At 40.3% G+C, this 26,925-nt stretch overlaps 1 protein-coding gene and 1 long non-coding RNA gene across 2 annotated transcripts; one reads left to right on the plus strand and one right to left on the minus strand.

Moving 5' to 3' along the window:
- Positions 1-3,128: 3,128 nt before the first annotated feature.
- LOC308412687 lies at positions 3,129-8,819 on the minus strand. The gene is made up of 3 exons (XR_013974612.1): positions 8,597-8,819; positions 7,962-8,207; positions 3,129-4,040 (listed from the first exon to the last, which is right to left on the minus strand). It is a non-coding gene; the product is annotated as an uncharacterized lncRNA (long non-coding RNA).
- A 270-nt stretch (positions 8,820-9,089) lies between these two features.
- On the plus strand, positions 9,090-25,163 carry LOC308411235 (myelin-oligodendrocyte glycoprotein-like). Its single transcript, XM_080905092.1, has 3 exons — positions 9,090-9,336; positions 19,597-19,932; positions 21,558-25,163. The coding sequence occupies exons 1-3, from the start codon at positions 9,267-9,269 to the stop codon at positions 21,653-21,655; spliced, it is 504 nt and encodes a 167-aa protein (XP_080761218.1). The 5' UTR covers positions 9,090-9,266; the 3' UTR covers positions 21,656-25,163.
- The last annotated feature ends 1,762 nt before the right edge of the window (positions 25,164-26,925 follow it).

Below are 26,925 nucleotides of genomic sequence, written 5' to 3' on the forward strand. Positions count from 1 at the left end.
AAGCAGTAATTACTTAAGCTGCTACGGTATGTCCTGCACAATTTTCGTCACTTTCCTTATAAAATACCCGGAAGTTAAGCAAGATTAAATCACTCCGTAATACAGCCTACACCTCAGAAAGTACAGAGTACTTACAGTGTAATTGTTTCCTGTAACAACCTGACTTGTTGCCCGCAAATTGAAACTAAATAAAGGTTATAAGCGCCTTTGTTCCTCCATAATCAGCCCTCGCCCATAAAAGTACAGGGTACTTGTGCCATCGCTGTGGGTCATGTGAGGCAGAGCTTTTAGCTTTTTAACTTTCAGCCCCAGCTTGGATTTAGGAGACAGAAACCCTCTCTTATTTTAAGATGTGTGTTTCCTGATGTTTTTTTGAAATTTTCACAAATTACAGAAATAAGTGAGAATGTGAAATAATGTGTGACCTTCAGTTTTGAACAATGTTTCAAAAGTTGTTACTTCTCCAAAATGTACCAGGGCTACTGGCTAACTGATGATAACCATGACGAGGAGTTTATCTGCAACTCAGGCTTAGTCATGGTCTTCTCAGTTATCTGTTGTTTGGTTAAGAAAACATAAGACAAAGGAAGCATCAGACGTTCATGGCCATTGTTTTCTGAGCGGTTGTCCAGTGTTGGCCTCTTGAAATATTACTGAAATGCCTGCAAGGCTTATCCAGGGTATATTAATATGTGACCACTCATAATTAGCTGATTTGTCTTTGAATCATTTTAAGTCTTGTTTTGTCATTGTGTTATTATCTGTACAACACTAAAATAGAGACTTCAACTGTGAGAGACAGAATGTGAAAAAAAAAATCCATGAATCCACATGGTAGGATTTGTAAAGAATTTATTCGTAAATCAGGGTGGAAAATAAGTATTTGGTCAATAACAAAAATACAACTCAATACTTTGTAACATAACCTTTGTTGGCAATAACAGAGGTGAATAAACAGAATGAATGTAGTGACCTGCAATTGTGTTTTAGTCTGAATTACTGAATACTGAATACTCTACTCAGTCATTCAATCAATGAATCAATCAATCTTTATTAGCAGACTTTACATCCATAGCTTAAAAAACAACAACAACAAAACATAAAATATTTGTAATGATATAAAACCATTATATACATAAAATACACAATTACTTAAAAGAAAACAATAAATACACAAACACTTCAACCAGTGCTTCCTCAGATTGGATGAGTAACAGGAACCCCTCACTGTCTCTGTGAGTGCTAAAATTATACTGTTAGAGCCATAAATGTGAACATTACATTTCTTAAAAGTACTTTAAAAGTCCAAACACCCACAGGTACAAACATCTGACTGGCACTACCTCCTCTAAGTTTTCTACGAAGGATTCTCATTGCATCATTACATGCAGCTTCTACAATGTTTTTAAGATGACCACAAGGGGGCAGTATGTAACGGGGTGCAATACCCTTCAAACCAGTTTAACTGGAAGTGAACAAAAGCTGATTTGCAGTAGTATTTGCCTGCACATAGCGCTTACATCGTTGTCTGTATATGTCATCATCATCATTAGTTTGATCAGTAATAATAAATAAAAACCTCAAGAGTTTTTTGGGACAGTTTAAACAGAGAAATTTACCTGTTCATCCTGTTTGGTTCTACATATCAAGACAGAACTTTCAACAGCATTTTACTTTATATCATATAACACACCATATGCAGCACTGCTTGGACTAAAAACAACCAGGTCATGATAAGAGGATTTATGTTTAATCTAATACACACCCAGCTGTGAGGAACGCCACATCACTATTCAAGTGTTTGTATGCGTCAGCGTTTTATTGTTGGCTTTGATGTTTTAATCTCTTCAAAGTGAATAAATAAAATTCTATTGTCTTGTTAAATAATAAGGAAGAAATCAGTAGATTTTAAAATGTTCTGGCATGTTGCTCAGTGCATGTGTTGACATTGTGAATGATTAGATAAACCTGAAACTGAAACTTTGTAGGTGTTGTGTTGATCAGAGTCAAGACTGAAACAGAAAGTACTTTTAACTGCTGACCGTGTTTATTAAATGTGTTCACTGTACTCTGGAATTGTGACCTTGTACATTTATTTATTTCACAGACTTTATCTTCATTTATGGACAGACATGTCATACAGAAACTGTCACACTTATGTCACTTTGTTTTATGTCTCATAATCCCACCTACGGAATGAGCAGATAAGAAAGGAATGTGGTTGCTAAGGAGGTGTTGCTATGGACACTGCTCTCACACAGGTGCAGGGTGTGGGCTGTAGAAAACAGGATGACACGGAAATACAGGTTAGTTTGGTTTGTGGCTGCGTGGATTTTACTTTTTATTTTTCTCCTTATTTTTGTAACTTTTTACTTGTTTTTCATCAAACTTATCCTGGTAACCTTTGATTTACAGGAAAGCAGACAGTTATACTAAAGCTACACTTTTCTAGAATTTAGTGGATTTTATATTTTTGTTTTTGTTTTTTTATCATGATGGTCAGACGTCTCTTTGAGGATTTTGGAGATCTCTTCAGAACAACAGTAACAGTAAGTGTTGACACCTTTCAGTTTTTTAACCCAACAAACTGACACTGTACAGGAAGTGTTACGGCACACACACACAAATTTCCTGCAGACTATTTGCTGCTGTTCATCTTTTCCATATTTTCTATGCCAGAACAGCTGTGGTTTTATGAAGACTACAGCTAAATGCTGCCTCTACTCCTTTTTAGTAGAGTCAACACTTATTTTGACATCACTTCCTTATGAGAAAAAATCATGGGTCAGAGCTGAGGAGTTCCAGGCTGGTTTACACATAACATTTCCCTGAGAATCATTTTCATATTGGGTCAGTAGTTCTGTCTGTGACGGCCACACAAGGATGTAACATGTTAGAGTACTCCAGACAGAGAAGTGTAATGTGTGTGTCAGTGTGATGTTTTGTAGTTTCAGGAGTCAGTATGCAGCTACAAAGCTTTTGTTCAGTGTATACAAACAGCTAAATCTCCACTGGGACAATGTGCCAAGGTTTCAAATACATACACATATAACAGTTTATACACCCAGACATGCGGCCTGGTTGGGGTGATTCTGAGGAGACAAAATGCAGACAAGAAACATGGGCAGTAGTTTAAAAACAAGTAATTTATTTGGCTGTGGAAAAAGCTAGGAAAATGAGATGCAAACAAAGACTGCGTGACAGGAGGGAACGTGAGATTAAACACAAACCAGATAAAATCAATGCAAAGGAGATAAGATGGCATCAAAATAAATATACAGAAAGTCAATAATACATAACCTAAATGGGGAAGCATAGAAACAGGAATTAACTTGAATGTCAACAAATAACAAGAGAAACAAACACAGGGAACAACTAATGCAACCAGGAACTAAAAACTCGAGGCTAAATACAGTAAGGCAGCCATTCATAAAGTCAAGAGTGCTGTGGTCCACTTAAAAACCAGAAAATGACAATATTAAATCTTCATTCAAACCAAAATACAAAAGAAAGTGACAACAATTTTAAAACTGTATTTAAAAAATCATCAACAGCACAGGCTGCTGGCTCTAAATTGCTGCCCAATCATATGCAAAGTGTTAATGCTGATGTGTGACCAACCTGCTGCTGGGACACAAATTTCAATACAAGGGCAGTAAATCTGGTCCAGGGTAATGAGTAATATTACACATCAACCACCTCCTATTACCAATTATATTATACTAAATCCATTTATACAGGTGAGTAATTTGAAACTGAATTTCTGTTACTACTGTGGCCCAGCTACAGTATCTTCACAATCCACCAGGTGTCGTTGGCCCACAATTTGGGAATAACGTAGTAAAGAAATACATGGCGAAGCAAATATAAACACTAAGCAAGTGAAGAGTGAAAAGGAAAATGTTTAAATAAACAAAACTTGTTAGTCCATAAATTCAAAGACATTGGGTCAAAGCTCCAATACCAAGACGACGGTGAGGGACATGATGGGCTGGCAGAGCAACAGTCTCCCTCTTTCCATTCAAGACTCAAATAGACAGCTGCAAAAGCAAAGAGACGATGTTTTAAGCACACATCGAAGGAAAACAACATGTACTGACATATAATTCTAAATCATATTATATGACTGATATATAAATTTAAAAAAAATCTAATAACGTGAAAAAACTACAATGCACTGGAGTACTTGTACTGTGGCCCTGAGAGGCCACTGCAACTAAGGAAAACACCAACAAATATAAGAGATGCTGAAAAACCACACAAAACACAACAGAAACATAAGAAACCCCAAACAAACTAGAAAAAAAATGCAAAAGCAAACTATTTTTAAATCATGAAACAACACACTGGAGTTTCTAAGGAGAGTATTATTTACGTGTAAAGACAACTGCTATAAGGTCAAAAAGCAAGCATACAATAATGTTGAAAAGTCTTGATTCACCCCTCATTTCTTTATATGATCGAGAAGGAAGACAGGATAAAGACATGCTGTGGAAGAGAGACAGAGGTTAATAACAGATATGATTCAATGCAGAGAGGTCTGTTAATACATAGTGAGTGAGAAAGGTGACTGGAAAGGAAAAACTCAATGCATCATGGGAATCCCCCGGCAGCCTACATCTATTGCAGCATAACTAAGGGAGGATTCAGGGTCACCTGGTCCAGCCCTAACTATAAGCTTTTTTCTTTTCTTTTCTTTCTTTTTCTCTATTTTAACAGCAATTTCTTTTTCTTTTCTTTTCTTTTTTTTTTTGGGGGGGGGGGGGGGGGGGGGGGGTCACAAAGAATATTGTTTCCAATTATTTTTCTCTCTGAAAATTACCAAAGATAACTCAGTTTCACATACAACATTTTTGCACCAACAAGCTGATTCACTTGTAGCTATAAGTGAATCAGCTTAAATAAACCTAGTGTGGTGTGCAGTGTGTTGTTAGAAACCAGAGTAGACTAGACAGCAGCAAAGTAAAAGAAGCATTAAAAAAAAAGAAAATTTGCAGCAGATGAGCAAAATATGAAAGCTATGAAAAGGAAAAAAAAACAAAACACCAGTGATCCTATCTCAGCTCTTACTGCCTGTACTTTTGCTTTATGTGCTCACTGTGTTTAAGATTAAATCTAAATTTCCAAGTTCCCAGATGGAATTTGAATCTGGAACGTTCCCTCCTCAAATCAGATTTACAAGTTAAAGAGTCAATGCGGTCACACTTTTCCCGACTTAACACTCTAAGAGGGAGGCGGTGAATGTGGCCAACCAGGCTCAATCCATGAATGTGTTTTAAAACAAATATTGTGCTGTGTTATTAGCAGTGTTGGTCAAGTTACTTGAAAATACTAATTAATTACTAATTACTGATTACTTCTCCAAAAAGTGTAATCATTTTACTTTACTTAACTTTAAAAGTAATTAGTTACATTATTACTTAGTTACTTGTTAAAAACATGATACACAACCTGAATAGGTAATAAAGCAATAGATCTTTCAGCCCGATTCTACTTTGTCTTTTTTTCTTTATCAGCTGATGTTTCCAGCTTCTTTATCCCACCTGATACCTGGACTGCTGTATGTGGTTATATAATTATTTTTACTGGTTTATAATCACACGACAGTAAGCATTATCAGTGTATATTACAATAAAAGCATCTAGTTTTTACTCCAACATTGATGAGGATTTTGGCTCTTTGGCTCTTTTGGTTCAAAAGAGCCAAAGGAAAATCCCTTGAAATTAATAGCAATTGACAATGAATTCCTTTCTTTTCTTCTGTGTTATTATGTGCAAAGACTAGCCATAAGAGGAGTCTTTTAGGTTCTCCTGATGAGACAATGTAATTGTTTTACTTTTCTACTGGTAAAATCTGAAGGATTATTCATGCCATGTAGGGCTGCACAATATTAGGAAAACCTGCGATGTGCGATAACTGTGATCAATATTGCGATGATATGACTTGCCATGAAATAAATAGCAAAACAAACAAAAAAAGAACCTGAATACATAGTTTCAGTTTTACTGCAACAGTTTTATTTAAAGAAAGCTGCTGTATTAGCAGTGTAACAACAACGTTCACTTTAACATTGAAACATTGCCCCCATAAAAAATTTGGCTTGAATTCTGAATTCTGAAATTCTGAATTCTGAAATCCTCTATAATTAGTTTAAAATAAACATAACAAATTATACTGCTAATTATCAATTCAATTCAATTCAATTTCTTTATTGTCCCACAAGGGGAAATTAGTTTAGCAGCAGGAGGATAAGAACAAACAGAACTCAATGCAGTTTCCAGTGCAGTCTCTGATATAGAGACGGCTGTTGGACTGCTGTGCTCTTTGTCTTAACATTAGCAACCTTTGTTTGGCTAGCCCTATCTTTCTGGAACTCTTCAAACAGTTCTCTGTGAAAAGTCAGAAAGAAAGTCAGTAAGTCTAGGATGAAGGATGAAGTCTGAGGATGAAGAGCTTAGCTCGCAGCTATGTTTGGTGGCCTGGCATTGATTCTCAAATTGAGCTTCAAGCTAAAGCCTGCCACTCTTGTCAGCGTATGCAAAAAGAGCCTGGGTTAGCACCTTTACACCCTTGGCTGTGGCCTTCCTGTCCGTGGGAACGGATCCATGTGGATTTTGCGGGTCCATTTGAAAGTCACATGTACCTGGTGGTGGTAGATGCACATTCCAAGTGGCCTGAAGTGCATATTATGGATAGCACCACAGCTGGTAAAACCATACAAGTGCTACGGGGTCTCTTTAGTCGCCATGGCATCCCTCACGTCCTGGTGAGTGATAATGGACCGCAGTTCTGTTCTGAGGAATTCAGGGTGTTCCTGAAAGCTAATGGAGTCAAACACATCCGCTCCGCGCCGTACCATCCTGCCACTAATGGTTTGGCTGAGCGTTTTGTGCAGACATTCAAGCATGCACTGAAAGCTTCCAGGGGTACAGCACCTGTGCAACAACGCCTTGACACGTTCCTCTTGACATATCGCAACACTCCGCATGCAACAACTAGAGAAACGCCAGCTATATTGTTCATTGGACGCAAGCTGCGGTCTCGACTGGATTTTTTGAAGCCCAGTGTAGCCGGAGCAGTGCGTCGGTCACAAGATGCGCAACAACAATGCCGACAGCAACACTCCAGGGACAGACGGTTCACTGTTGGCGAGCCTGTCCTGGTGCGCAATTATAGGAAGGGAGAGGACAAGTGGACGCACGGTGTCGTACTGGAGAAGACTGGGCCAGTGTCATACAAGGTGAATGTGGGAGCCCAAGGAGTGTGGAAACGTCATGTGGATCAGATGCTGACACGACCTGAGTCAGTATCTCAGCAGGTCACAGTGGATCCTCCGACAAGCTCTCAGATGTCACCAGCCCAGAGTGGTAGTGACACCATGCTTCACCCTTGTACAACTCTGCAGGAAGAGACTGTTGAACAAGTTATGGGGACCACCGTACCTCCAGAAACACCCCAGTCTCTTAAATCATCACCGACTGACTGTACACAGGTTACAGAGTCTGTAAGACGTTACCCAGTGAGAGTCACCAAGCCACCCGCTCGTTATCGTGATGGGTGAGCGTATTAAGTAGTTCAATGAGAGTGTTGGCGTTCAGAGACATTATTCTCAACTAAAAAGAAATTCATACAGAAAGCAACATTAGTTCCAGTTTTCATGAATGTTGTAATAAAAAAAAAAGGATACTACTTTGGTTATGGGAAATGTTTCTGCGGGTGGTGCCACGGTCGCATAGCTTAGTGGGGAGGAGATGTTATGTATGAACCAAGAATTATTGTGTGCTATGCAAGCCATCGCCAGTAGGGGGCACCACGCCCAGTTATGTGTGTGTGTTACTTCTGTGTTATCCCAATAAAGAAGAAGTCAACTTGTAAACAAACTATTGTGTGTGCAGTCTGACTCGGCATAAGCTCTAATAGTGTATTGACATACAATAGTGTAGTGGAAATATAACACTTACTACTTCATATATCTCACATCATTTGTAACGAGCCGCGGAAAGCACCACCAGGCACTGCTGACGTGAAGGCGCGTGTTCGAAAAAGCTTCTGTGCTTGAGTGAAGGGAGCGACTCGGCTGAGTAGTTCCTGTGGAGGTTTGGTGAAAACCATACTTCTCACCCGGCCTGCTGACGATGTCCAGGGGCATCTTGATTTACAACACGAATTGCTGGTGTCGCCATCATCAGCTGCAGCCACTGAAAAGACTAGAAATGAGCCTAATACATTAGATGTTGGCTAACGCGCAGCTAACTTTTACCATAAAGTAAAAGCCTTAAATGAACTATTCAGGCTCGTGTAATTTCAGCTAAATCTAGGAGCGTCTTTGAGTCTATAACTTAGCGTAAACATAAAAGAAATGCCCGTTCCCATGAAAAATAGCGGACTCGCCGGTGTTCCAGATCTACTGGCGTTTAGATCGACTGGCGTTGGTTGAACAGATGTTTGGCAGACTTGCGTTTCAGGAGCTGCTACCGACAAACCACCAAAAAACGCCAAATGTGTCACCTGTGACACTTGTGAGGTTATCTCAAACACACTCCGTCAGTCTTGATGCTGTTGAACAACAAAATGTTTAAAAATGTGGCGAGTTTACCTGGTAATATCCTCATGCGCGACGCGATCGCGAAACAGCAACCAATTAACACCACGCCGATGTTGTTCACAGGACAGCAAGAGTAAACGATCGGGAGACTCTTGTCGTCATTATCGTTCCCCTCGCACGGTTTATTTCTCCGAATTCAGCGTTTTTGCTTCACAACTAAAGCGAGCAGTTTACTTTGTGCACTAACATGGACTCGAGTCAACCAGCGCCACCTCTGGCCAAGTGCCACAGCCTACAGCCAGATCAACTTGTGACACACATCTGCAGCACGTTTGAATTCGTTTCATGCACATTTGTACCTTTCAATTGTGTCTGTTTGTGTGTATGTATGAAGCACATTCTCAGTATTCTCAGTGTTCTTCTCTTTTCCGAACTCCTTAGCATTTCTCCATCACACACATCCTTAATATCGATGACGAGGAAGGATAGAGGGCTCTATGAACCCGCCCTCAGTGAAAATTGCGCACATTTTCCCTCATGCGTACAATTAGGTTTTGGTCCGGATCCTTGACGGGTGAGAGACCTGCTTAAAATATATTAATTGAAAATAAAGGCAGATCTGTTACAGTCGCGATCTTCAGCTTCATGTAAACTTTAAGACAACGGTATCTTTACACATATAGAAGAAATTAACGGATCAGCAGCGCCATAGAACACGGAAATGGCTGGTCGAGGTACATCAGTCTGCTTGACTCTGGTGTCTTTTGCCGTCCTCCCGTTTGTTTCTGCAGGTGAGTATTGTGAAAAACCAAAATAAATCCTGCGTGTCAGAAAAGTTTTACATAACAACAATATTTTTAACGACAAGCCTTTTGTTTGTGCGCACTGCGCAGGGGGGCACGAGGTTGGGTGGAGTCTATGCGGAATTGTTTATCATTGCGGTCTTGGAAATTACTTTCATTTCTCGGTTATATCTGTTGTTGTATTACGGTTCAAACACGGTCTGTTCAACATATTCACACCCGGGTCCCTTTACAGGAAGAAAATATGTTACATAAACAACTCTGAGATGTTCGTGTAACATCTCCGAGTTTGTATACCCTTACTTGAAGGGTTTTCTGATACAAAACCTTAACTTCAACTCTGAGTCCGTCGTGCCAAATTATGTATGCCTGACAGAATTTGTTTCCACTGCGTCGGGACCTTGGCACAACATCGGACGGGATTATTTAAATAAGCCAATGACTTGTATCCGCACAGTAACTTTAGTATATAATAAGCTAACATCTCCGAAATTTCTGGAGTAGTTGGTCATTATAAGAAGAGTTTATGAACTAAAAATCACGAATGTGGGATACTGTTTGTCGATTTCGAAAGGCCAGTGCATGATCCCGACGCAGGGGAAACAAATTCTGTCGGGGCGTGTTTGGTCGGGGATACCTAGTTACCGCGGTAAAGCGAGCCGTCATTTGTGAGCCGCGGTCAAGCCAGCCGCCTCCTATCCGCCGCATAAATTTCCTTGCGCTTTTACACAAGTCTTTACGGTAGCGCCTTTTCGCTTTATATCCTGATTGAAAGCCTAGACTCGCGCACACGTGCGCGCGCGTACAGTCACACGCGCGCACACAAATTACAATGGAACAGCCCAATACAGCCATCGTGACAGTCTGGTTGCACATTCCAAAATTCATTAAAAATCATTCTTAAAAGTTGATGCCAAGCTTTCAACACAATCCTCTTCTCGGACACCTACTTTACCTCTGGGCCAGTTTTTACCCAGATTTACTGTAATATTACTCAGAAATCACAGTAAACTCATATTCAGTGCAATACAGTCAATACACTACAATTAGACTACACTACAGTCAGTGCGCCCCAGGGTGGCTGTGGCTACAATGTAGCTTTCCATCACCAGTGCGTGAATGGGTGGATGACTGAATGTGTAAAGCGCTTTGGGGTCCTTAGGGACTAGTCAAGCGCTATATAAATACAGGCCATTTACCATTTATGTCTATTTCAAAAATTCATTAAAAATCATCCTGAGTAGTTGAGGTCCAACTTTCAACAGATCCCTTCTCCGGGACACCTACTGTACCTGTGTGCCAAGTTTCATCCAGATTTACTGTAGAATTCCTCAGAAATTAAAGGAAACTTGTATTCAATGCAATACAGCCAATACACTACAATTATGGAAATTTTCAAAAATTCATTAAAAATCATCCTGAGTAGTTGAGGTCCAACAACAACATAGACATCAATATTTGCTCAGAAACTCTACTTCATTGATAAGATGAATCCACTACAAATAGTCTTCTGAGAAAATATTTTAATTTTTTTCAATTTTTAAAAATATTTTCTTAAAGATTACCGCAAGGTTTAGAATGGAATATGTTTTACTTACTATACAGCGGGTGAGATGATGTAATTTAAAAGCAGACTAAAAAGCATTACATAGAGGACAACAAAACTGTGATGAACTAAAAGAGAGCCCTTTATTGTGGCTGATGGAAGAAACTTGAACATACAACAAGGCAAAAGCAATAGGTTACAATAACTGTAATTAATCCTGAAATGAGCGTGACTAAAATACGACTGTTATTAATATTACTGTGACTATGTTAACACTACTACTGACCTGAACATGATGGCGACCAGCAGTATGAGATAAAATATGAAGGGGTAAATATGAAGGAGTACCCAAGACTTGACCATAAGAAAGGAAAACAGACTCTTAAAACAGGAAACATGACGAATGTATACCTCACATTAACAAACAAGGGCGATTGGAATGAATTGTAATGGTAGGTGACACGAAACGATCTATTTAAACAAAGCAGTAAAGAATGAGCAACTATGAGCTGTCAGGGAGAATTAAAATACTGTACACAAATATACAAAATAGAATAAAATAAAATACTACATATATTAGAAGAAATAGAATAAAATATACAATAGGATAAAAAATAGAATGAAATGAGAAGACCAAGTCACATTTTTAATTACTTCAGAATTTTAACGATTCTGATAATTGCCACTGTGATAATCATTTTTTAAGTAATTAAGTAAAGTTTATCATTTTTGTCATAATGTACCAACTAGATTAAAACATCCATCTATTCATTTGCGCTTGTCCTCTTCAGGCTCGCAGGAGGTCGCTGTCATAGGGCGAGAGGCGAGGTACACCCTGGACAGGTCGCAAGTCTGTCGCAGGGCAAACACACAGGGACAGAAAACCATTAGCACTCACACCTATAATTTAGATTAATCAATTAAACACATATATTTGGACAGTGGGAGGAAGCCAGAGTACCCAGAGAGAACCCATGCAAACATGTGGAGAATATGCAAACTCCAGACAGAAAGACACCAGCCTGATGGTGGAATTGAACTCAGAACTTTCTTGCTATGGGGCAACAGTGCTAACCACCATGCCACTGTGCAACTCAGATTAAAGGATCTGACATTAAAATGAGTATTTAAAGACTATCAAAATTAGCTTTTGGAAAGCTATTCTGCAACTCAATGTAATTTTATTTATGCCAAAAATATTCTACAGAAAAATCAGAATCGGAGAAGCTTTATTAATTTGACGGTGAAATTGAATACAAGTTTCCTGTAATTTCTGTGGAATATTACCTCTATACTATATTTAAAGTAATAATGGTATTTCTGACCACTGGTATACCACAACTGTATCCTTTCAACAGCTACCAAAAGTTAAAGAACCTAGCTTGTATGAGCCTTATGGGATATTTATATAAAGATCCCCCAGCTTCAAACTGTATTACCCTTCAAGGACCTGGGCCCTATTTCAGGAAGCCGGTTTAGAAAACTCAGAGTGAAAAGCGATACTCAGGGTTGAGTAACCCCGAACTGTCCAACTCGGAATATTCGGTTTCAGAAAGGCTGATAACAATTAGTTCAGTCAACGCGGAGTTGCTTTAACCCCAAGTTAAACGCGCGCACGAGGATACATAAAGCCCTGATTAGTGGAGCACAGATTAAGCGAGTCACCATGGAGACGGAGGGAAAGAAGGCGCGGTCAATGTATTTTACAGCGCTTGAGGCCGAAATTCTGATGGCAGCATATGCCGATAACATGCAAATTTTGCAGAAAAAAAGGTAACACAGCCTCAGCTGCAAAAGAAAGGGAGCATGCATGGCAAAACATAGCCGACAGAGTCAATGCGTGAGTGTTAATTTAAACATTGATCTAGGGATCTCCACCCATTTAACACGTTATTTTATTATATTTTACTTTATTTTATATTTTATACATTTTATTTTGTGATGTGATGTGAGCGCAGGTGCAACCCAACAGGCCCCAAACGTCCCTGACAGCAAGTAAAAATGAAATATAAACATATAGTCCAAACAGGTAAGGTGTAATTGTATTATGAGCCGTAGTGCTTGGTCTGTTTGTCCGATGTAAATCAATTGCAGTTAGAGGCTACATTAATTTCCCCTCTGTAAGCACTTATTGAAATTATCTGAGCACATTATAAGTACATATTTGCTTACTCTGTATGCTCAAATGTGACCCGTTATAGCCAACAGAAAAAAAGCGGAGGCCCGAAAAACAGGTGGGGGTCCTCCACCACCACCACTCACAGAGGCTGGCCACGTGGCTTCCACATTTGTGATAATGTTGGCAGCATCATATATGATCTTCACAGTGCAGAGAACACAAATTAGCATCCATTACTATAATGAAATAATTTGTTAGTTTGAAATGCTACAGGGAACTATGTACCTGCACATTAATGCTGTGGAAAGACTTCCTGTTCACATAGTCTCCTTCATTTACTGAAGGAGCAATGATTGGAATGTGAGTGCCATCTATACAGCCAATCACGCCTGGGAACCATGAGAATAAATGTAAAATTTAAGTAGTAGTCCAAGTATCACCACATCATAAATTGAGTTTTGTTCATCCTGATACCTGCAATTTTGTGGAAATCCCTCTTTGATAAATCTTGTGGGTCTATGACCGGGGAACACCACAGACGAGTACAGGAGACGTTTCAGTGCAGCTGTAACATTCCTGACTGCCCGACAGACGGTAGCCTTGGAAACGTGCTCAGCGTCATCAATATTATACAGAAAGCTCCCGTTTGCAAAAAAGCGAAGTGCAATACAAATAATATGTAATGAACTGAGAGGATGTCCACGATGTGTCACATGAGCAATATTAGGCCTGAGGATGTTATTCAAATGAATTATAGATTGTGCTGAAAAACGGTAACGTTCACACAGGAAATCATCAGGAAATGATAAAATGTCCGAACGCGCTCTAATCACTCTCTCCCGGCGGAGAGCTCTGCGGAGAATTTGGGCTTCAACATCTACTGGCTCTTCAAGGAAGGGACACGCCATGTCTGACACTTCCTACAGTCAGGTTTCTGACAAAGAGGCGGAGAAAGTCAGGGTTAGTTGAAGTAAACCTGCTAGGGAGCAGGTTAGCTTCACGGAGTGTGTCGTCATAGTAACTCACTCAGGATTAATCTAAACTCGCTTTGTGAAACCGAAAACCCAGAGTTTTCGTTAACTCAGGGTATATTTAGTCAGAGTTTGCACTAAACCGGCTTCCTGAAATAGGGCCTAGGTCTTTACTAGGTTGACACAGGTCTCCTGAGGGATTTTGGCCCATTCCTCAACTGCACATTTTTCTAGCTTGTCCAAATTACATGGTTTCTTCAGATTTCCCCCCTCTTGCCCTCATCCAAGTGATGGATCGAACTTGTGAATAAAAACACATAGTAATGGACCAGGATGATACAAAACAGACTTGCATATACCCAGTGTTGGGGAGTAACGGAATACATGTACCGCCGTTACGTATTTAAAATACAAAATATGAGTAACTGTATTCCGTTACAGTTACCGTTTATAAAGGTGGTATTTAGAATACAGTTACTTTGTTGAAATAAATGGATTACACGGCGGTACTTCCCTGTTTCATATTGTGGCGGATCAGGCCTGTTTGGGTTTTGTTTGACAGCTACGTTCTGTTGTTCCAGGTGGCAGCATTACAGTTACAGGGTGACGCTCTCTCTCTGCGTGTTTCCTGGGTGAGAGAGGCCTTTTTGTTGTTGTTGTGCTAAGCTAATAGGCAGAATGCTACCGGTATAGCTCTAAAGAATGTAGCATCATGGGCAGTGTAGTCCGTGCTGCAGGGAGAATGGACTGCCATACACGTTATGTGTCTGTGAGCGAGGGAGGGAGAAAAAGGAAGTACGAGCTCTCATCGAGCAAAAACGGGAGCTGGAAGCATGTAAATATAATAATAACCACTGCAGCCAAGAAGAGTGCCTGACGAGCCCAGTTGTAAGTATGAATGAATGAATATTCTTTATTGTCATTGTCACAAGTACAATGAAATTGAAAGATGTCTCCGGTCAGTGCAACATCACGAAAGATAAATACTTAAAAACTATAATAGATAGGATATAAAAAATAGAAATACATATAAAATACAGTATTCTCATACAGTAAATACACCCAAGCAATCCAGGCCTAAGGCCCCATACAGACACTCAACATACGACCTAGTTGATATATCACTCAAACAATCAATCACTCAATCAATTTGTTAGCGCATCCAACAAAACATGTCTGAAAGCATTCCAACATCAAGGGCACAAATGACAACAGGGGCAATGAAAGTCATCTACTTTTAGTAGCACTGAGACATGATATTGCAATTGGGTAGAAACTGTGTTTGAGTCTGTTAGTCCTTGTGTATGTTGTTCTATACCGTTTACCTGAAGGCAGGAGTTCGAACATGGAGTGTCCAGGGTATGAGGTGTCCTTTATGATGTTATGGGCTCTTTTGAGGCAGCGGGAACTGTGTAGGTCTTTCAGTTTGAGGAGAGGGCAGCCGATTGTCCTTTGGGCAGCGTTGATTACTCCCTGGAGTGCTTTCCTCTGAGTCACTGTGCAGCTAGCGTACCATATGCCTATGCAGTACGTTAGTATGCTTTCAATGGAGGCTCTGTAGAAAGACACCAGCAGTCTCTGTGTGATGTTGTTCTTCCTAAGCACTCTCAGAAAGTACAGTCTCTGTTGTGTCTTTTTCAGTAGCTCAGAGGTATTCACACTCCAGGATAGGTTTCCCTCTATGCTGACTCCCAAGAAGCGGAAGTCTGCCACCCTCTCCACACAGTCGTCGCTGATGATTAGTGGTTGGATTTCTGTCTTGTGTCTTCTGTAGTCAATTATGAGTTCTTTGGTCTTTTTCGTGTTTAGGAGAAGGTTGTTATCCTTGCACCATGAAGACAGCCGCTCCACCTCATCTCTGTAGGCAGACTCATCTCCCCCAGATATGAGCCCCACCACAGTAGTGTCATCTGCGAACTTTACAATGGCGTTGCTCTGGTGGGCGGGGGTGCAGTCGTGTGTATAAAGCGAGTAGAGCAGTGGACTAAGCACGCAACCCTGTGGCGACCCAGTGCTTAGATTTAGGGCTGGAGATGTGTAACATCCCACTCTCACTCTCTGTCTGCGGTCGGTGAGGAAGCTATTGATCCACTTACAGGTGCTGTGAGGAAGCCCTAGGTCTTTTAGCTTGGCGTCCAGTTTGTATGGAAGAATGGTATTAAATGCCGAGCTATAATCCACAAAGAGCATACGCACATAACTTCCTTGCCTCTCCAGATGTGTTAATGCTACATTGAGTGCTGTTGCTATGGCGTCCTCTGTCAATCGGTTTGCTCTGTAGGCAAACTGGTGTGGGTCAAGGCTGCTGGGTAGGGCTGCTGTAATGTGGTAACGCACAAGTTTCTCAAAGCACTTCATCACCACCGGGGTTAGTGCCACTGGTCTATAGTCATTTAGGCTGGAGATATGAGGTTTCTTGGGCAAGGGTATTATGGTGGAGGTCTTGAGGCAGGGTGGGACGTTTGACTGTTCAAGGGATTGGTTAAAAATCCTGGTGAAAATATAGGCAAGCTGGTCTGCGCAGTCTCTCAGCACACGTCCTGGTACACCATCTGGGCCGGCTGCCTTCCTCGGGTTAACAGCCCGCAGGGTGCGCCTCACTTCATGCTCCTCCAGAGTGATGATGGTACTGCTGCTGTGGGCTGTATGGTGTAGCTGTTCCTCTGAGGCATAGGGTGCAGTGACCTCAAAGCGTGTGAAAAAGATGTTCAGCTCCTCCGCCAATGCTGGGTCACCTTCAGCCATACCTAATTTGGACTTGTAGTTTGTCAGCTGCTGGACACCCTGCCACACCAGCCGGCTGTTCTTACTCTCCAGGTGGTTCTCGATCTTCTTCCTATAGTCCGCCTTGGCCTTCTTAATGCCTTTTTTCAGGTTGGCTCTAGCCCTGCTGTAGCTCTCCCTGCTTCCGGACCTGAAGGCGCTGTTCCTCTCTTTTAACAGCTGCTGGACTTCCCGGGTCATCCATGGCTTTTGGTTGGTGTAAACCCGGATCTGCTTATCTACTGTGACAGTGTCTATACAGTGTTTGATGTAACAGAGGACACTGTTTGTGAACGTTTCCAGGTCTTGATGTTGGAAAATATTCCAGTTGGTTCTGTCAAAGCAGTCCTGTAGCTGTTGAGAAGCGCCCTCTGGCCATGTTGTTACAGTTTTAGTGATGGTCGACGCAGTTTTCCTGATTGGGGCATATGCAGGAATTAAGAGCAGGGATAAATGGTCAGATTGGCCCAGATGTGGTAAGGGTCTTGCCCTGTAGCCCTTCTTGATGTTGGAATAGACTTTATCTAAGGTGTTAGCCCCTCTCGTGGCACACTTCACATGCTGGTGAAAATTAGGGATAGCTGTTTTTAAATCCACCTGATTAAAATCACCCGCTATAATGTGCACTGCGTCAGGGTATTTATTGAGTTTATTGTTGATGTTCGTGTGCAAAAGCGCTAGTGCCACGTTAGTATTTGCATCTGGCGGTATGTAAACAGTTGTTATTGCCACAACAGTGAACTCCCGTGGCAGATAGATGGGCCTGCATTTGACAGTCAGATATTCTATGTCCGGAGAACAGTGACGGTCTATGATCACTGTGTTAGTACACCAGCTGTTATTCACGTATATGCAGATTCCCCCTCCTTTTCTCTTACCGGAATTGTTTGTTCTATCCTGGCGCTGTGCGGTGTAGCCTGCTAGCTCAATAGCAGAGTCCGGGATGGACTGATGCAGCCAGGACTCAGTGATCAGAAGAATACATGAGTTTTTGATGTGATTGTCCGTTGTTATTTGTAACCTTAGTTTGTCCATCTTGTTCGCCAAGGATCTGGCATTCGAGAGATATAAACTCGGGAGCGGTGGTCTAAAAGGCTTCCTCCTTAGCCTGGTTAGCACGCCAGCCCGGCAGCCTCGCTTCCTCCTTCTCTCCCGTCGCCGTCTGCGTCTCCCTCCCGCCGGAATAGTAATCCAAGGAGCGCCCAGTCTCCTCGCTACTTCCTCTGGTATTTTGTGTGAGTGGATAAATTCCATGGTCACGCTCACACGGTAACTCACTCCGATCTTAAGAAGATCATGTCTGCTGAAGATGTTATTCGCTTGACCGATCGCGCACAAAGTAAGCTATTAAGACTTGACTGTACGCTGTGTTCGTGTTTTCCTCCGAAAACAATAAGTTCCGTTGGAGCAGCCTTTCAACGCCTCTCTCTGTCTCTCGCAAGAAAAGTTGACCCACACAACAAAGTAAAGCTATTTTTCGGCTACGAGCCCGACACGAACCCAACGTATTAGCCAGAGGTCTCTTTACTACAGTTCGGAGTCGCGAACCTTCAGTAACAGTAATAAATCACAGCAATAGTACATTCATGTAGTTGTAAACAGCATGATAATATATTAAGTAATCCAAAGTATTCAGAATACGTTACTCTAATTGAGTAATGTAACGGAATACGTTACAGAATACATTTCGGGGCATGTATTCTGTATTCTGTAATGGAATACATTTTAAAAGTAACCTTCCCAACACTGCATATACCTGCCCCTCAAGTGTCCTCACTCATTGAAATGTTTTGTTGAACGGAATTTACTTACCATCCTGTGAAGTTTCATTCTTGTCACGGGACTGACATACTTTGTAGAATTACATTAGAATCTGACAAAACAAATGGATACTGTATCCATTTTATACCTTGGATGGCATGCTGTAACATTATTGATATGTGACTACATAAACACATGTCAGAGAAGAAAACAGGATTTGTGTAAACTATTGCAAAATCAGTTTTACCCCGGTTCTTTTATTCATCGAAACTTCCAGAGACGCCACCGGAACTCATTTCATTGTCATTGTCATTTCACAAAACCTTTATTCATCTTCATTTATGCATGCACTTCTAGAAGGGAAGACGAGGCCGGTGTCCCTCTGCAAAATCTTCACCCCTTTGTTAGTTACAGCCAGCTTTATAGAGGCGTCCCCATCATAAAACCCCCCACAGTGTGCTGCAAACTCTGTGTGTGCGCGTACCCGTATGCCTATGTGAGCGCTCATGAGTGAGTGTGTACGCATACCCGTGTGTATGTGTGTGCACGTGAGTGAGTGTGCGTGACAGTTAAAACACTGTGGGTGTAGGTGACTCCCTAGATGTCATAAAACCCATCTCCCTTCCAGACCACAGTTATCCAGTTACAAATGTTGAGACCCCACCCACACATCCTCTGGGGAATTTCCACTCAGCATTAACTCCTCTTTGTCTTACTTTCACAGTTCAAGTGGGGGAGGGGTCTCCTACAATCTACTCCTAAATTCATGACACAGTCAGGCCTTTATTACATTGAGGGCAGTGTCAGTGTCTCTACAATAATTCTACATTCTATGTTAACACATTTCTAAACGCTAAAATAAGCTAAACATTCCTACAAGACCATGTTATGATTTAACTGTGAAAGGTTGTCAGAATGAAAAATTAGTACTCTGTGTGTGTTTGTGTTTAGTTGTCTCTCTCTGATCCTCAATCTGACTGGGCACAAGCAGTCAGTGTTTGTGGTCCTCACTCTGATTGGCTGTTGTCAAAGTGAACAGTTGTACTTCAACCCTTTACCTCTCTGCTCTGTATTGTTTCGTCTTTCAGATCAGAACATCACAACCACGACTGGAGAGATGGTTTCTCTTCCATGTCGAGCTCCAAACAACAAGATCAGAGTCATAGAGTGGAGAAGACCTGATCTGAAGCCAGAATTGGTTCTTGTGTACCGGGGTGGTCGCTTTGTTGTAGGTGACCAGCATCCATCTTTTAAGAACCGGGTGGATCTGCAGGAAAGACAAATGAAGGATGGAAACGTGTCTCTGATGTTGAAGAATGTAACGAATAGTGATGATGGGACATACAAGTGTCGTGTCTTCATGGAGGAAGCACACTCATGGGAGCACATCAGCAGCATCACCCTGAGTGTTGTTGATCCTCCAGGTGAGTGAGTAGAGTAGAGCTGGGCGATAGAACGATAACGATATGTATCGCGATATAACTTTTACTCGATAGAGAAATTAAACTATTGCGATAGACCTCGCCGCTCTTGTCCTCTTAAAAAAAAAAAAAAAAAAAAGGTCAGCCAATCCAAATTAAGTAGCGCAGAGCCGAACCAATCACAGCCGCAGCGTCACGTCGCGAGACTTGTTACGTACAGCACAAGTGCCAAGCCGCACATGTGTATTTGTTTGGGAAGCAGCCAGCGACCGTACCGCCCGGGTAATGGAGGAAATGAGTGTGCCGACTAGAAAAATCAACCGAGCGTGACCGAAGAGAAAACAGATGATGGTTCCAACGCCGGAGAGATTGTCGAACGGAAGAGCCGTAGTGTGAAGGTATTTCGGCTATTTCAAGTCTGACAAAAAACAGAGTAGCGTGCACTGTAAATTGTGCCGAAAGCAAGTCTGGAAATACAATAAACTGGTGCATGCGTCACACTGTGCGCCACGTTATTGTTTCGGTGAAATGAATTTCTACAATACTGTTACTGTTAATTGTACTCTCTGCAGTGTTTAAATGCTTACATATACACACAGTTACTGTCCGTCCACACATACGACTCGGTTCTGCTTCTCTGCCCCAGCTTTGTTTACTTTTTCCCACCGAGGCTTCTAGACTTCTGATTGGCCAACATTTCTGCACGGTTAGGAATCTAGCGCCACCTGCTGCTTTGGCATGTTCATAGCAGCGTTTTCCTTCATTTCTGCCTTTATGTGTGGACGGGATTATTTTTTAAAACGGAAAATCTCCGTTTTCAAAAATACCCGTGTACGTGTGGACGTAGCCTCAGTCTCTGACTGGAAGCGCTAATTCGTCATTCGGCTTTTGTCAGACTAAAGTAACTGTTAAAACTGTTTGAAAAGCTCAGCTATACAACAAGGAGAGATTGAGAATTTCCTTTTAGTTCTCAGTTTATTTGATATTGACAAAAGTTAGTCAGTTTTGTCTGTTCTTCTGTAAAACAAACTAAGATTTATTTTTAGAATTAATATTTTGTTTCTAAGTGGAATTGACAATTTAGTCTGTTTTGTTTGTTCTATTTTGAAACTTAAACGCTTTAGCGGCTGCCTTTTGTGTAGTTTGCAATATTTGCCTTTATTTATCTGAAAAAGTCTCATGTTCCTTAAGTACATCTACCCTGTTGAACTTATTATGGGAAATAAATATTTAAATAAAAACAAGCTGCTGATTATTTCACATTTTACTTGTGAGCAACGGCACATTTAAATCTTACAAATATAGTTATTTGGCTTATATCGTGATAGATATCGTTATCGCCTGAAATGAAAAAAACATATCGTGATATGAAAAAATCTCATATCGCCCAGCTCTAGAGTAGAGTTGAGTGTGTGTGTGATCAGAGGTGAAGCTGCTTCCTGGTTGTTGATGTTTGTTTCTAAAGATGTTGTTGATGAGACTTTGTAGAAAGCAGCTGGTCTGAGTGATGTGATCAGAGTGCAGTAGATAATGTCTGACAGCAGTTTGAAGAGGAAATGGATTCTGTTCTGTTCTTCACTCATCACCTACCTGACAGCTGACACCTCACACCTGTTTCCCACCTGCAGGTCAGCCAGGAGGACACACAGAGGATGGATCTGTTGGACTGAAAGTTGGTCTGCCAGTTTTTGGGCTTCTTGTTGTTGCTGTTGCTATTGTGTTCTAGAGAACAGCAGAATCAGGACTTGAGCAGCTGGAACATGAACATGAACATGCTGGAAATGCTTCAGACCTTTTTTTTTTTTACAGCTGAACTCTGAGCCTCGTGCTGCTTTTGCAAACCTCTCAGTTTTTCCAAACATGAAGACTATCCAACAGACAGACATCAAACATGTCCAGGTTTGATGTAGGATTAGTATTGATTATAGTTTGAAGGTCCGCTTCTCATTTTGGACTAAGTGTTTGTTACATTTATTTCTTGCTTAATGTTGAGCATCTGGGAGTTCATATTTTCAAACAAATTGAGGAAGGCTTAAAATAAGATACAAATCATTTCAGTGATAGTCCCAGCAAGATTTAGATTCCCATTGACTTCATGCAAAACTTACAGTACTTATAATACTTCGTAAAAGTCTCAAGCCACGCCTACATGTTTGTGCGTGTTTTAGTAAACATTTCTACAATTCTAATGAACCACGTTTATTCTTCAGTACAGCCTGAACTCTCCTATGCAGCTTTCTATAAACTGTCTTTAGGAAGGAAGGAAGGAAGGAAGCTGTCTTTAGGCTTGAAGGACAGTCAATACTCTAGTTGGGACTTTATGCCTTTTGTTCTGTTCTCTGTCAAGATGATCCCACACTGCTTCAATAATGTTGAGGTCCAGGCTCTGGGGAGGCCAATCTATAGTGCTCCATGGGTTATTTTTCTTTCCAGGTTTCCTTTTACTGTAAGCTCCAAACAATGGCAGAGCCTTCACTGTTTTACAGATGGCTGTGAACACTTACTATCTCCTGACCGCCTTCATTCATGCATCAGACCTGTTTTGCTAATTTTCACTCCAGTTCTTTTGTGATGTTCATATGTCAAGCTTTTGCTCTTTATTCCCTTGTGGCTAGCTGTTTTTAGACCTGGCACTTCACTGGCAATTCACTTCTATTGTTCTCCACTTATCCGGTTTTCTCTTTTGTTCTTTTTTTTGGACACATTGTGTCCACACAGTGCTGGGCATGTTACAGTATTCAGTGAGTGTCTTTACCCTCAGATTAGCTGTTTGGAAGCAGAGCCTTTAACTGCCAGGCCTGCTTTATCTTTTATGCCTGGCTTCACTCCATTGGCTGCCTGTATATCTTAGAGTTCATTTTAAAATTCTCATGTTTGTGTTTAAATGTTTAAATGGTCTTGCCCCAACTTACCTCTCTGAGCTTCTGCATCCTTACTCACCCCCCAGGTCTCTCAGGTCAGCTGACAAGCCTGGAGGTACCCAGGTCCAAGAGAAAGCTCAGAGGGGATAGGGCCTTCTCTATTGTTGCTCCTAATCTGTGGAACAATCTTTCCCAGCACATTAGAGAGGCCCCTTCACTGTCCACTTTTAAAACACGCCTTAAAACCCATTTTTACTTTTTGGCTTATGACACAGTCTGACCCTGATTTTATTGTTTTAATCTAATGTGCTGATTTTATTGTTTTAAATGTGTGGTTTTTTTTGTTTTTATACATATATTTTACTTATCTTATATTATTATTACTATTTTCTCTCTCTCTCTCTCTTTTTTTTTTAACATGCTCATGTTTGGCATGTCAAGTGTACAGCACTTTGTTTTCAGCTGGTGGCTGATCTGAAAGCGCTATATAAATAAATTGCTTGCTTGCTTGCTTGCTTAATGACCTTATACCACCCCATTAGAGCACTTCACTCTCACACTGCAGGCTACTTGTTTCTTCTAGAGCAGTGGTTCTCAAACTTTTTACAGTGGTTACCACCTCAGAAAGTATATGGCTCTTAACCCTTTCGTGCATGAATTATGACAACCTCAATCAGGCTTTTTCTCTTAAGTATTTTTATGAATTTAATTTTATGGCATGAAAAAAAGATTTTTGGAGCCCATCTCAGCTGTCATAGGGCGAGAGGGTACACCCTGGACAGGTCACCAGTCTGTCGCAGGGCTAACACACAGGGCCAGACAAGCATTCACACTCACATTCACTCGCACATTCACACCTACTGGCAATTTGGATTACCCAATTAACCTATCCCCACAAGCTGCATGTCTTTGACTGTAGTACCACTATGAGTAAAAGGATTAAAGTATTATTTACATTTTTATTTACATATTTATTATACAATTACACCCTTATGACCGACATTAAAGTACAGTAATATAGGCCTATTTAACACCATTTACAGTTTACACAGGACAATTTTATTTCTTTTATGAATGTTATTTATTTTAACCGTCATAAACAGGATGTGAAAGTGATAATAAAATTATATTTTGTGTACCGCATTAAAACATTCACAGCAGGTGGGATATCCAATCTTTAACTGATGACGTATGAACCCTGCTTCTGGGTAAAAACTACTCTGCATTTATTAAGGCTGTTGCTTTTTTAACTTATTTTAATTCTTTGTATCTTGTTCTATTTAATCTCAACAAGCCCCTAAAAAAAAAAGGTAGTGATCACTGTCGGCTTCTCTCAGTTTTTATCATCACTATTCATTTTAAAGCTCAGTTTTTATAACCTTGTGATGTAACTGCAGCCCAGCCAATCAGCAGTATTTTAATGACTAACCTTATATTGCAGTTGTTGTCCTCACTGAAGTTTGGTCCATTTACAGCATCCTGCTATGCGATTGCATTTGTCCCTAACCATCAGGAACCCTCATGCTGACTTTCATAGAGTGACAAAAAGTTCGCCTTCATCCTCCAGCTTCACTGTGTTTATGTTATGCTAACATAGCCGTGTTGCTAGCACATAATTAAATACCAGCTAGTCCAACTTCAGTAACCCTACAAACATCATTGCTTTTTAGTTTTCTGTCTTCATCATTTCTGAAGTGATAGCAGAGCTGTATTTTTAATTTTTTCAGAAATCCCTCAGTCAGAACATGCTATTTTAACTTTGAAATTTTGGGGGAGATTTCCCACGTACCACTAGAGGGAGCCCACGTATCACAAGTTGTATGCATACCACACTTTTAGATTGTCTGTTCTAGAGTATTTAAAAGTAGAATGGGAGGCAGAGCCTTCAATTTTCAGGTCCCTCTTCTGTGGAACCAGCTTCCAGTTTGGATTCGGGAAACAGACACTATCTCTACTTTCAAGATTAGGCTTAAAACTTTCCTTTTTGCTAAAGCATATAGTTACGGCTGGACCAGGTGACCCTGAATCCTCCCATACTTATGCTGCAATAGATTCCCATGATGTACTGAATGTTTCTTCTTCACTCAATACACCTCTCTGCTATTCAATTATTAGTTATTATTAATTTCTGGCTGTCTTACCCCAACTGGCCGCCCCTCCCTGAGCCTCATTCTGTTTGAGGTTTCTTCTGTTAAAAGGGATATTTTCCTTCCCACTGTTGGCAAAAATGCTCATAGGGGGCCATATGATTGTTTGTTTTTCTGTTTTCCTGTATTATTGTACTGTACAGCCTTTACCTCACACTATAAAGTATCTCGAGGCAACTTTTTTGTGATCTGACGCTATATAAATAAATAAAATTGCATTGAATTATTTCAGTGTTCGAGTTTATGTACTTTGAAAATGTTCTGTACAGTTGAGTCTTAATGCATATTTAAAAAGTTAAATATTAAATGTATATTGTTTTAAATCTAGTATTATTCCAGTGGCACTACACAGGAAAATATAATGTTTCATTTCAAGTAAAACCTACATACCACTTATGTCAGCAGAAATATATTTGTTAATGCTTTTTCCTCTTCAGGCATGACTTCAGTGCCCTGTATGCTACAGACACTGATTCTCAAACTGATTCTCATGTAGAGATAAGTTGTTACAGTATAATTACTGCCATTGATTCTACTGTCCTTACTGTATGCTGAGCAGAATACATAGTATGGACAGCAAGCTAAACACTTGTCCAATAAAAGTCCTGAGACAGTAGCATAGGTCGAGGTAGTTTACTGGACATTTTTTGTGAAAATCAAAACACACATGGATAAAACAAAAGGAAATAAATCATAATGTGACAGTGGGGTTACATAAATTATGGATTAACATAAATTCACAACAGTTGCACACCCCATTCAGTATATAGTCAAGTGAAGCAAGTCTGCAAGGTTTGAAAGGCAGTTAACAATGTCATAGTTATTTCTGACTTACCATGTTGTTAAAACTAAATGAGTGTAATGACAAACTAATATAAAATCAAATACATTTTTTACAGTTAGTGACTGCGTCAGATGTTTCTTCCCTTTGATTTATGAAGCTCTATTAAAATTTAATGGTGACTGTTTAGTCTGTTAGTTCATTTTAATCATTTCAAAAGCTGGTCATACATTTGTGATTCTTTTTCTTTGTTAGGTATTTTCTTGTTCATTGTCATAGTCATGTCTTTGATTAAAAGAAAACATAGTATTTACTATATACTGTAACTGTAAAAGTTAATTTCCTTAGACATCTTGTGATCTATTGAACCAGTTGATTGACATTTTATCGATCAGTCATCAACATCATTAAAACTATATTTTTAAGTACTTGTTAAATATCAAAATATTGTTTAGTGAACATTGAAACAACCATTTAATAAGATGTTGATGTACAAAATCTTGATGTACACTTTATGCTGTAGCTTTCAATAACTAAAGACACATCTATGCATAGTTATGCATTGTCAATAGTTTTACTAGTTTCTTTACTCAATAAAAATGAGTCAACCACCACTTTCTTTGAACCAATAGAAAGCTGGTGCTCAGAGGAAGAGGGCGGGCTTTAGTTGGTGTCAGTGACAGAAATGAAAAAAAGCTCAAATGAGTGAGAAGGACGATGAAGGAAACATCTGTGCTGTGTCTGCTCTGTAAGTAGAATCTCTGTGTTTGTTTGAATTCTTGTACTTTGACTGTCTGCTCTCCTGATAACTGATGATGGAGGAGAAGACATGAAAAACAAATCAGGCTGAATTCAAGTTCAAACACCACGAGGACCAACTGCAGGTCTGAACTGACTCTTTATCTTTGCTCAGGAGTCGAGGAAACACAGCAGGCAGTGAAAAGATCAAATCATTCACTCATTATATCAACACAGCTGCACAGAGGACACATGACTTTTTATGGTTACTTAAAATCAGTGGGTATTTTCTATGTACTCACAGTGTAGTCTGTGCACCAAAAATTAATTATTATTTAAGTTTTTACTGTTCAAATATTTTTTTTTGTAATTTTCAGAGCTGCTTTTTCAATATACATGCCAATCTATCCGGTCTTTAAGTATCAGAATCAGAATCAGAATACTTTATTGATCCCTGGGGGAAATTATT

The sequence above is a fragment of the Rhamphochromis sp. 'chilingali' genome, assembly GCF_963969265.1.
Source record: "Rhamphochromis sp. 'chilingali' genome assembly, chromosome: 1".
NCBI classification, from domain to species: Eukaryota; Metazoa; Chordata; class Actinopteri; order Cichliformes; family Cichlidae; genus Rhamphochromis; species Rhamphochromis sp. 'chilingali'.